This window comes from Salvelinus fontinalis, chromosome 12, assembly GCF_029448725.1.
Source record: "Salvelinus fontinalis isolate EN_2023a chromosome 12, ASM2944872v1, whole genome shotgun sequence".
Taxonomy (NCBI): Eukaryota; Metazoa; Chordata; class Actinopteri; order Salmoniformes; family Salmonidae; genus Salvelinus; species Salvelinus fontinalis.
In genome coordinates, this window is record NC_074676.1 from 31,284,481 (window position 1) to 31,297,501 (window position 13,021).

General features: G+C 45.9%; 1 protein-coding gene across 1 annotated transcript in view; it reads right to left on the minus strand.

Moving 5' to 3' along the window:
• Window positions 1-1,564: 1,564 nt before the first annotated feature.
• The window catches only part of LOC129867176 (sphingomyelin phosphodiesterase 3-like), a 57,725-nt gene continuing 46,268 nt past the window's right edge, over window positions 1,565-13,021 (minus strand). The window contains exons 4-8 of the mRNA XM_055940399.1: window positions 12,475-12,633; window positions 12,223-12,312; window positions 5,886-5,949; window positions 5,605-5,764; window positions 1,565-5,146 (exon numbers count right to left, since the gene is read on the minus strand). Coding sequence (XP_055796374.1) covers window positions 5,045-5,146; window positions 5,605-5,764; window positions 5,886-5,949; window positions 12,223-12,312; window positions 12,475-12,633 — 575 coding nt within the window. The 3' untranslated portion in view covers window positions 1,565-5,044. The remainder of the gene's footprint in view (window positions 5,147-5,604; window positions 5,765-5,885; window positions 5,950-12,222; window positions 12,313-12,474; window positions 12,634-13,021) is intronic.

Below are 13,021 nucleotides of genomic sequence, written 5' to 3' on the forward strand. Positions count from 1 at the left end.
GAGAGAATGCCAAGAGTGTGCAAAGCTGCCATCAAGGCAAAGGGTGGCTACTTTGAAAAAACTGAAATGTAAAATATATTTAGATTTGTTTAACACTTTTTTGGTTACTACATGATTCCATATGTGTTATTTCATAGTGTTGATGTCTTCATTATTATTCTACATTGTAGAAAATAGTCAAAATAAAGAAAAACCCTTGAATGAGTAGGTTTGTCCAATCTTTTCACTGGTACTGTATACCTGCATATCCCAAATCCCCCCCGAGACACCCTCGGAGAGTGGGTCACTGCCAGGGTCAGCCATTATCAACGGTGACCCTGGCGCAATTAGGGTTAACTGCCTCACTGAAGGACACATCGACAGATTCTTCACCTTGTCAGCTTGGGGATTTGAACTAGCAACCTTTCCGTTACTAACCGCTAGGCTACCTGCCGCCCAGGTGAATATCCTGGTACTGAGTAAAGTTCATGATAGTCCTACATAGTCCTTTATACTGTAGAGCTAACCATAATTACCCTTTGTAACGCCAAGCTTTCAAAGACAGTGAAGCTCATTAACTATCATTGAAAATACTCTGATTGTAAGAAACATTAGGAACATCTTCCTAGTATTGAGTGCACCCATTTTCCCCTCAGAACAGCCTCAATTTGTCAGGGCATGGTCTTCACAAGGTGTCAAAAGCGTTCCACAGGGATGCTGGCTCATGTTGACTCCAATGCTTCCCACAGCTTTGTCAAGTTGGCTGGATGTCCTTTGGGTAATGGACCATTCTTGATACACACGGGAAACTGTTGAGCATGAAAAACCCAGCAGTGGTGCAGTTCTCAAACTGGTGCGCCTGCCACCTACTACCATACCCCATTCAAAGGCACTTAAATCTTTTGTCTTTCCCATTCACCCTCTGAATGGCACATCTACACAACCCATGTCTCAATTGTCTCAAGGCTTAAAAATCCTTCATTAACCTGTCTTCTCCCCTTCATCTACACCGATTGAAGTGGATTTAACAAGTGACATCAATAAGGGATCATAGCTTTCACCTGAATTCACCTGGTCAGTCGATGTCATGGAAAGAGCAGGTGGTCCTAATATTTTATACACTCAGTGTATACCCACACTGTCATAGAAAGGACTTGAATCTGCAGACAGCCATTTTGTTTCCATCCTGGCGCTGAGAGAAAGATTGATTGGCGGAAGTTCCATGTAATGTCTAGGTCGATGTGAGCTGTGGTATGCTGTAGTATGCTGGATTACCCAATGTGATACTGCCATGAATTTTCTATAACACACACACACACACACACACACACACACACACACACACACACACACACACACACACACACACACACACACACACACACACACACACACACACACACACACACACACACACACACACACACACACACACACACAGTCCCTAAGTCCCAGAGGATGCAGAGCGAGAAAGACAGTTTCTCTGGTGTTTTCCACTGGCGGTTTGGCAGAGAATGACCGTTGGTGAATGAGAGCACTTTAGACATATACTCCACACTCAAATAAACACACAAAGAGCCAGCGATTCAAAGGGGGAAAATAATTTTTTAAAAGCAGAAGAAAATAAGCTGTTTGTCGAAGAAGCTTAAAAAGAGAAAGACAATTCCCCGCCACATCACTCAGAAAACAAGGCTACACCAAAGCAGAACTCCCAGTAAAATGAAATAAAACCCATCAGTAACAGTTATTATAGAAAACAAAATCAAAACAACAGTAAGGTGATGCCTTTTCTGTGGAGAGACTAGAAGCCATTACACGCTGCATGCAGCTACAGCAGTTCTCCCTGCCTGCCCTTTGACCCCCAATCCCTGACTCACACAGGCCCAACCCCAGAGAGGCTGAGGCACTGGAGAGTCAGACAAGCACAACAGGGATTTTATCTCTATGAGTTTGTGCACTAAACCAGGGAACTGCAGCATTCTAAATAAGAAACAAGCAGATCGATAAAAAATATAAACCCTACCAATAATAATAATAATAATATTGATAATAATAAAGAGGCTTTAGAGAGTATAAAAGCAACCAGGTGATAACGTTAGTAGATGAGTAGAAACTCCAGGTGGGCATACATACAGTACACATAGTACCAGCCAAAAGTTTGGACACACCTACTCATTCAAGGGTTTTTCTTTATTTTTTACTATTTTCTACATTGTAGAATAATAGTGAAGACATCAAACCTATGAAATAACACATATGGAATAATGCAGTAACCAAAAAAGTGTTAAACAAATACAAATATATTTAATTTTGAGATTCTTCAAAGTAGCCACCCTTTGCCTTGATGACAGCTTTGCACACTCTTGGCATTCTCTCAACCAGCTTCATCTGGAATGCTTTTCCAACAGTCTTGAAGGAGTTTCCACATATGCTGAGCACTTGTTGGCTGGTTTTCCTTCACTCTGCGGTTCAACTCATACCAAATCATCTCAATTGGGTTGAGGTCGGGTGATTGTGGAGGCCCGATCATCTCATGCAGCACCCATCACTCTCTTTCTTGGTCAAATAGCTCTTACACAGCCTGGAGGTGTGTTGGGTCTTTGTCCTGTTGGAAAACAAATGATAGTCCCACTAAGTACAAACCAGACAGGATGGCGTATTGCTGCAGAATGCTGTGGTAGCTTGATTTCTAAACAAATCACTGACAGTGTCACCAGCAAAGCACCCCCACACCATCACACCTCCTTCTCCATGCTTCACGGTGGGAACCACACATGCGGAGATCTTCCGTTCACCTACTCTGCGTCTGACAAAGACACGGCGGTTGGAACCAAAAATCTCAAATTTGGACTCCAGACCAAAGGACAAATTTCCACCGGTCTAATGTCCATTGCTCGTGTTTCTTGGCCCAATCAAGTCTCTTCTTCTTATTGGTGTCCTTTAGTAGTGATTTCTTTGCAGCAATTCGACCATGAAGGCCTGATTCATGCAGGCTCATCTGAACAGTTGATGTTGAGATGTGTCTGTTACTTGAACTCTGTGAAGCATTTATTTGGGCTGCAATCTGAGGTGGAGTTAACTCTAATAAACTTATCCTCTGCAGCAAAGGTAACTCTGGGTCTTCCTTTCCTGTGGCGGTCCTCATGAGAGTCAGTTTCATCATAGAACTTGATGGTTTTCGCAACTGAAATGTTCCAGATTGACAGACCTTCGTGTCTTAAAGTAATGATGGACTGTCGTTTCTCTTTGCTTATTTGAGCTGTTCTTGCCATAATATGGACTTGGTCTTCAACCAAACAGGGATGTCTTCTGTATACCACCCCTACCTTGTCACAACACAACTGATTGGCTCAAATGCATTAAGAAGGAAAGAAATTCCACAAATTAACTTTTAACAATGCACATATGTAAGTTGAACTGCATTCCAGGTGACTGCCTCGTGAAGCTGGTTGAGAGAATGCCAAGATTGTGCAAGGCTGTCATCAAGGGAAAAGATGGCTACTTTGAAGAATCTCAAATAGAAAATATATTCTGAATTGTTTAACACTTTTTTGGTTACTACATGATTTCATGTGTTATTTTATAGTTTTGAAGTCTTCACTATTATTCTACAATGTAGAAAATAGTAAAAAAATAAAGAAAAAACATTGAATGGGTAGGTATGTCCAAACTTTTGAATGGTACTATACTTACATAGCTAGTAAAGTACAGAGATATTCTGACTGACCAGGCTTATTCACTGACCAGAAACGAATAATCAGGTGTGTAAACATTCGCCTCTGCTGTGGCCACAACCAGGAATAAGCTTTATAAATACTGCACCATGCTAAAGGGGGACATGGGGTCGTCACATATCCCAAAGCCAGCCCTGCACACATAGGCACATCCCTTATCGTCTTGTACAGCCAGCAATAGCAACAGAGTCAATACTATACTGCTAGAACAGGTGAGAGAGTAAAAAGGTGTGATCACAAACGAGGCAGGCAGGAGTGCCGTCTATGTCTGTCTGTAATGTGTGTGTTTGTGGGTATTGGCAGGGTGGAATTTCATGCAGAAACATTACATTGGCAGTATTTGAGGTTGTATCGTCAAGGGAACATGCTTATCGCCCTGGAGACCAGGCTTCCAACCTAAACAGTCTCTTATCGAGGGATTGAAGTCTGAAATCCTCATTCCCCTCTCCATGCAGAAACCCCCCCACTTCTCCACCCAGGCCTTCCTAACTATGTTCCTCTTATCTAATCATTTCAGGTGTCCCTCACTTCTCAGCTCTGCCAAACTACCTACCAACCAACCGCCACTGAAACATGAGATGCCTGTAAGTGGTGGCCCCAAAAACATCCCTTTTCAGTCAAAGATGTTGGTTTTCATACAACTCCTCCATTATAAATGTAAAGTATTAAATGCAGGTGTTTAAACTCCCTACAAAGATGGCGCAGTGACCATAGAAACCTTTACAAAGAGTTAGAAAAAAAATAATTTTTGCTGAGGTTCCTTCAATTGACAGGAACAAACACCAACAGAGAAACACAGAGGGCCATAGAAAGCCAGGCTACACTCTAGATTGCATGAGTCAAGAGAAGTCTCATGTTGCCATTTTTTATCATAGAAATAAAGAACAAAGATTTGACACTTCCGAGCCCAAAAGGTAAAAACATAAAAAGGTCAGACATAAATGAGGCCTAAAAACAAAATAGTCCCTAAATACAGGAAATTATTTATAGTAAATCAATCATTGGGACTCCATCACCAGGGAGCTGATAGTCCATGAGGACCAGAGGTGATACAGTACGGTGGCCTGTAGGTGCGTGAGTCAAACTGAAACTGTCTGTGTGTTTAAGTCTTTGGCTCAGTCTCTCAGGTCCACATTAGGCCCAGTCCAGACCTCTGACACACACAACAACCACTCCTTTCTCTCTCCATCAGGTTCCATCTGGATCACATGATTCCTCTGTATCTGCTCTTCTCTTTCTTCCTCTTTACATCCATCTTTATTTTCTTTGTTAAGCTCTGTATTTCTCAGGCCTGAGTCCCTTTCGTTCTCTCTCTCTCTTCCCTCCCCATTCTAAGGTTCCTCCTCTCCAGTGGACACAGCCAGACGCATGGCCACAGACAGGTGGTCAGTGAGGCCGGCTAGCTGGGTGATGAAGCTGAACTCTTCAATGTCCTGCAGGTGGCGACAGAGAAAAGGTTCATGACATCACCATAATAATTTCATGATACAATATTATGGGATTACAGATTAATTATGTAAAGTCAGGAAAATACTAGATTACAACACAGTGTATTTTAAATCATAATATTCTGCACCACTGTGTGTATCTGAAAATGTATGTCAACCATAATTCCTGCCATAGCCAAGTTTAATCACAAGGGGGCAGTTCAGTGCAACGATTGATAATGAGAAAAACTACAGCAGTAATACGAGATGTTGTCCTGCACAGATTTGCAATCTATGCAAATAAAGTAATTTGGTTTTCTAATCCTCTTTGATGAAAACATTGACCTAACCCTAACTCTCCTTTCCCAGTTTGTTTGATCTGGTCTTGATGCTCAGTCTCCTCTCTTTGCATATTTCTATATGCAATTTGGCATCTACAGGGTCTTTAGCCAGGGTTTACGTACCACTTTCCAGTCCTGCTGCACCTCCTCTCTGTAAAGGATGTAGTCGATCCTCCTCCCATTGCCTTTCAGGGGGATTTTTCTGCCCTTCTGATTAGGACATTGGTTTTTATTGGTGGGGAACACCAAGTATTCCTTCCTCCCCTCCTCATTCTCCATCACTCTGTCAACAAAAACAACCAATAAACAACTTAAAAATACAATACAATTTCAACAGATATTAATAAGGGTATATGTATTGTCTGCCTGTGTGTGTGTGTGTTGATATTCGTTGTTTTACTTACTTTTGTAAACTCTCTGGTGAGCTGACCTCCTCGTCATAAAGCCCACTGGTGTCCAGTAGTGTACCTGTTAACACACACACACACACACACACACACACACACACACACACACACACACACACACACACACACACACACACACACACACACACACACACACACACACACACACACACACACACACACACACACACACACACACACACACACCTGGGTGAAAGGACAGCTGACAGGGAGGTATGAGTTCACCTGACCAATTGCATAAACTGACAATAGTTGGCAGCTCATAAGAATCTATAGTTCTGAAACCTGTTTTCTCTATAATTTCTTGAAAAGTCAACAATGAAATCTCCAGTATCTTCCTCCTCTGTGACATAACAGATCTCTAATAACCTTAAATCCCCAGACCGCTACAATTTTCATTTATAGAATGGTCCTCAGGCCAGAAATCCAATGTGCAGTATTGGTAATGAGGAGCTCTAAGGAACTAGTCTTAGGCTGATGGAGTCTTCCACATGGAGGAGTCTGGGTGAGACAACGTTAAAATGAGCAGTAGAAGAGAAGGAGAACATGGTGACTCACAGTGATTAACATACAGTGCCTTCAGAAAGTATTCATACCCCTTGACTTATTTCACATTTTGTTGGGTTACAGCCTGAATTCAAAATGGATTACATTTATTTTTTCTATCACCCATCTATGCACAATACCCCATAATGACAAAGTGAAAACATGTTTTTTAAACTTTTTGCAAGTTTTTGCAAAACACCAGTCTCAACGTCAACAGTGAAGAGGCGACCCTGTGATGCTGGCCTTCTAGGCAGAGTTGCAAAGAAAAAGCCATATCTCAGACTGGCCAATAAAAATAAAATATTAAGATGGGCAAATTAACACAGATACTGGACAGAGAAACTCTGCTTAGAAGGCCAGCATCCCGGAGTCGCCTCTTCACTGTTGACGTTGAGTCTGGTGTTTTGCGGGTACTATTTAATGAAGCTGCCAGTTGAGGACTTGTGAGGCGTCTGTTTCTCAAACTAGACACTCTAATGTACTTGTCCACTTGCTCAGTTGTGCACCGGGGCCTCCCACTCCTCTTTCTATTCTCGTTAGAGACCGTTTGCGCTGTACTGTGAAGGGAGTAGTACACAGCGTTGTACGAGATCTTCAGTTTCTTGGCAATTTCTTGCATGGAATAGCCTTCATTTCTCAGAACAAGAATAGACTGACGAGTTTCAGAAGAAAGTGCTTTGTTTCTGGCCATTTTGAGTCTGTAATCGAACCCACAAATGCTGATGCTCCAGATACACAACTAGTCTAAAAAAGCCCAGTTTTATTGCTTCTTTAATCAGAACAACAGTTTTCAGCTGTGCTAACATAATTGCAAAAGGGTTTTCTAATGACCAATTAGCCTTTTAAAATGATACATTTGGATTAGCTAACACAACTTGCCATTGGAACGCAGGAGTGATGGTTGCTGATAATGGGCATCTGTACGCCTATGTGGCCGATGTGAAATGGCTAGCTAGTTAGCGGTGGTGCGCGCTAATAGTGTTTCAATCGGTGACGTAACTCGCTCTGAGACCTAGAAGTAATTGTTCCCCTTCATCTGCAAGGGCCGTGGCTTTTGTGGCGCGATGGGTAACGATGCTTTGTGAGTGACTGTGGTTGGTGTGTGCAGAGTGTCCCTGGTTCGAGCCCAGGTTGGGGCGAGGAGAGGGACGGAAGCTATACTGTTACATTGGTGCCGTGACCCGGATCACTGGTTGCTGCGGAAAAGGAGGAGGTCAAAATGGGGGTGAGTGTGTCCGATGTGAAATGGCTAGCTAGTTAGCGTGGTGCGCGCTAATAGTGTTTCAATCGGTGACGTCACTCGTGCTGAGACCTAGAAGTAGTTGTTCCCCTTGCTCTGCAAGGGCCATGGCTTTTGTGGCGCGATGGGTAACTGTGGTTGATGTGTGCAGAGGGTCCCTGGTTGGGGCGAGGAGAGGGACGGAAGCTATACTGTTACACCTAGTATGTAGATATTCCATAAAATATAAGCCGTTTCCAGCTGCAATAGTCATTTACAACATTAACAATGTCTACACTGTTTTTCTGATCAATTGTATGTTATTTTAATGGACAGAAAATTAGCTTTTCTTTAAAAAACAAGGACATTTCTAAGTGACCCCAAACTTTTGAATGGTAGTGTTTATCTGGGTATAAAAGGGTCTAAAGCAATTTCTAGAGTGTTGAAAGTTTCCAAGATCACAGTGGTCTCCATCATTGCTAAATAAAACAAATATGGAACTCCCCAAACTCTGCCTAGAGCTGGATGTCCAACCAAACTGTAACGAAACTCTAGCTCTTCCTCCTCCTCGGACGAGGAGAGGCGAGACGGATCAGATGACCAATATGCAGCGTGGTAGTTAGACATAATGAAATTTATTAAACAAGATGAAAAAACGAACTACACTTGATAATTAACAAAATAACAAAACGACGTAGACAGACCTGGACATGAGAACTTACATACAACGAAGAACGCACGAACAGGTACAGACTACAAAACAAACGAACGAACGATACAGTCCCACGTGGTACCAACATACAAACACAGGAGACAACCACCCACAACAAACAATGTGAAACAACCTACCTTAATATGGCTCTCAATCAGAGGAAACGTAAACCACCTGCCTCTAATTGAGAACCATATCAGGTAACCCATTAACCAACATAGATACACATAACATAGAATGCCCACCCCAACTCACGCCCTGACCGACTAAAACACATACAAAACAACAGAAAACAGGTCAGGAACGTGACATAACCCCCCCCTCAAGGTGCGAACTCCGGACGCACCAGCATAAAGTCTAGGGGAGGGTCTGGGTGGGCATCTGACCACGGTGGTGGTTCAGGCTCTGGGCGTGGTCCCCACCCCACCATAGTCAATCCCAGCTTCCCTATCCCCCTCCCAATGACCACCCTACTATTAAACCCACCTAATTTAAGGGGCAGCACCGGGATAAGGGGCAGCACCGGAATAAGGGGCAGCACCGGAATAAGGGGCAGCACCAGGATAAGGGACAGCTCCGGACTAAGGGGCAGCTCCGGACTGAATGGCGGATCCTGGCTGGCTGGCTCTGGCGGATCCTGGCTGGATGACGGCTCTGGCGGATCCTGGCTGGATGACGGCTCTGGCGGATCCTGGCTGGACGGCTCATGGCTGGCTGACGGATCTGGCTGCTCATGGCTGGCTGACGGATCTGGCTGTTCATGGCTGGCTGACGGATCTGGCTGCTCATGGCTGGCTGACGGTCTGGCTGCTCATGGCTGGCTGACGGATCTGGCTGCTCATGGCTGGCTGACGGATCTGGCTGCTCATGGCTGGATGACGGCTCTGGCTGATCCGGTCTGGCGGAAGGCTCTGGCTGATCCGGTCTGGCGGAAGGCTCTGGCTGATCCGGTCTGGCGGAAGGCTCTGGCTGATCCTGTCTGGCGGAAGGCTCTAGCGGCTCCTGTCTGGCGGAAGGCTCTAGCGGCTCCTGTCTGGCGGACGGCTCTGTAGGCTCATGGCAGACGGGCGGCTTTGCAGGCTCATGGCAGACGGGCGGCTTTGAAGGCTCAATACAGACGGGCAGTTCAGGCGCCGCTTGGCAGACGGGCAGTTCAGGCGCCGCTTGGCAGATGGGCAGTTCAGGCGCTGCTTGGCAGATGGGCAGTTCAGGCGCTGCTTGGCAGACGGGCAGTTCAGGCGCCGCTTGGCAGACGGGCAGTTCATGCGCCGTTGGGCAGACGGCAGACTCTGACCGGCTGAGACGCACTGTAGGCCTGGTGCGTGGTACCGGAACTGGTGGTACCGGACTGGAGACACGCACCTCAAGGCTAGTGCGGGGAGCGGGAACAGGACACACTGAGTTCTCAAAGCGCACTATAGGACTGGTGCGTGGTACCGGGACTGGTGGTACCGGGCTGAGGGCACGCACCTCAGAACGAGTGCGGGGAGAAAGATCAGTGCGTACAGGGCTCTGGATACGCACATGAGGCTTGGTGCGTGGTGCTGGAACTGGAGGCACTGGGCTGGATACACACACCACAGGGAGAGTGCGTGGAGGAGGAACAGGGCTCTGGATACGCACTGGAAGCCTGGTGCGTGGTGTAGGCACTGGTGGTACTGGGCTGGAGCGGGGAGGTGGCGCCGGAAATACCGGACCGTGCAGGCGTACTGGCTCCCTTGAGCACTGAGCCTGCCCAACCTTACCTGGTTGTATGCTCCCCGTCGCCTGACCAGTGCGGTTGAGGTGGAATAACCCGCACCGGGCTATGTAGGCGAACCGGGGACACCATGCATAAGGCTGGTGCCATGTAAGCCGGCCCGAGGAGACGCACTGGTGGCCAGATGTGTAGAGCCGGCTTCATGACATCCGGCTCAACGCTCAATCTAGCCCGGCCGATACTGCGTAACACGGTGTCTGCCCGTACTCTCCCTCTCCACGGTAAATACAGGGAGTGGGCGCAGGTCTCCTACCTGACTTCGCCACTCTCCCTTTAAGCCCCCCCCCCAAAAATTTTTTGGGTAGTACTCAGGGGCTTCCAGCCTTGCTTCCGTGCTGCCTCCTCATATCGCCGCCTCTCTGCTTTCGCTGCCTCCAGCTCAGCTTTGGGGCGGCGATATTCTCCTGGTTGAGCCCAGGGTCCTTTACCGTCCAATATCTCCTCCCATGTCCACGAATCCTGGTTTCGCTGTAGCGCTCTCCCACGCCGCTTGGTCTTTGGTTGGTGGGTGGTTCTGTAACGAAGCTCTAGCTCTTCCTCCTCCTCGGACGAGGAGAGGCAAGACGGATCAGATGACCAATATGCAGCGTGGTAGTTAGACATAATGAAATTTATTAAACAAGACGAAAAAACGAACTACACTTGATAATTAACAAAATAACAAAACGACGTAGACAGACCTGGACATGAGAACTTACATACAATGAAGAACACACGAACAGGTACAGACTACAAAACAAACGAACGAACGATACAGTCCCACGTGGTACCAACATACAAACACAGGAGACAACCACCCACAACAAACAATGTGAAACAACCTACCTTAATATGGCTCTCAATCAGAGGAAACGTAAACCACCTGCCTCTAATTGAGAACCATATCAGGTAACCCATTAACCAACATAGATACACATAACATAGAATGTCCACCCCAACTCACGCCCTGACCGACTAAACACATACAAAACAACAGAAAACAGGTCAGGAACGTGACACAAACTGAGCAACTTGGAAAGAAAGACCTTGGTCAGGGAAGTGACCAAGAACCCAATGGAACCAGAGGTGACCTGGAACCCAAGTTCCTTGACTGAGATTGGAGAACCTGCCAGAAGGACAGCAGTCTCTACATCACTTCACCAATCTGGGCTTTATGGGAGAGTGGCCAGACGGAAGCTACTCCTGAGAGAAAGGCACATGAAAAGACGCCTGGAGTTTTCAAAAAGGCACGTGAAAGACTCTGTGGTCTGATGAGACAAAAATGTAACTCTTTAGCCGGAATGCAAAACGGTTTGTCTGGAGGAGACCAGGCACAGCATCATGCTATTAGGATGCTTTTCATCAGCAGGGACTGGGAGACAGATAAGAATAGAGGGAACAATGAATGAAGCCAAACAGACAAATCCTTGATGAGAACCTACTTCAGGGTGCAAACAACCTTAGACTGGGGGCGAAGATTTACATTCCAACAGGACAATGACCCCAAGCATACAGCCAGCGCAATGCTGGAATGGCTTCAGAACAAGAATGTGAAAGTCCTTGACTGGACCAGCCAAAGAATTTCTGTATTTCATTTTCAATACATGTGCTACATTTCCAAAAGCATGTTTTCACTTTGTCATTAGCTGGTATTGTGTGTGTAGATGGGTAAGAAAAAACATTGCTTTAATCAATTTTGAATTCAGGCTGTAACACCGCAAAACGTGGAATAAGTCAAGGGGTAGGAATACTTTCTGAAGGACTGTAACTCCTATGTATCTACACATTGGCTCCAGTGCACAATAAACTTGGCTTGGTTGAATATACGCCAAAATCCATCCTACCATCTCTTACGGCGTATAGCACTTGCCAAACATCACTGTGTCCTAGAAAATGTTCCCTCTCCTTTAGATTTGGTTCCGGACCATAATTCTCCAGGTTTATGCCAGCATATATTGTACTTATTTTTGGTCTGCACAGTGTGTGCCCAGATTGGCTGCTATAGGAAATCAAGCTTTTTCTAAAGAGACAAAGCCTAGTTCCCTGACACGAGCACACCCACTCCCTCCAGTACCAGCCCAAACTTCTATCCACTCACCCAGAGCCCAAGGCTTGTCCTCCCCTGGCCCCAGGCGACATGGGTCCTTGTACTGGGTGAAGACGGCATGCTGCTGCTCCAGTTTATCCTCTGAATTTGAGGGGTGCAATGAGAAATAAAGAGATGCTTGTCTGTCCAGATCCACCAGACATTGGTCTAGATACATCAAATTATATGTACAACACTCACAAGTACAATTTCTGCAGGATGTCAGAGAACAGAAGATTTTCACACAGTCAGACAGCTAGCTACCTGAGGAGCAGTTGTCAAAATTGAGGTCGCCGAGGACAACATCAAAGGCCACCTGGTCTTCCAGACCCTTCTCCTCCGAGGGGCGGGACGTCATCTTGCGGAACTCCGCCCCCCACGACAAGAGCAGATCCAACTGCTCACAACGCACAGCTGCATCTCCTGAGAGATGGAGAGAGAGAGAGACAGGGAGAGAGAGACAGAGAGAGAGAGACAGAGAGAGAGACAGAGAGAGAGGGGAGGGTGTGGGGGGATGGAAATAAAACAATTGAGTGGCTTAGCTTAGCCAGCGAGGATGACCATGCTACTAAACATATTTGTATGGAGGAAGAGCAGGGATTGTCAGGAACCCTGGATGACGTCTATTCAATGCTGATCATTTATGTGTCAACAAGACAATGCAAACATGTGTTCTAAATGTAGACAGTAATATAATTGTTGCCTCTGCACAAGCAGCAAAGGCCAAAATTAACAGAAGAAAAATGCACAAGTACACACACACAAGTACACACACACACACACACACACACACACACACACACACACACAC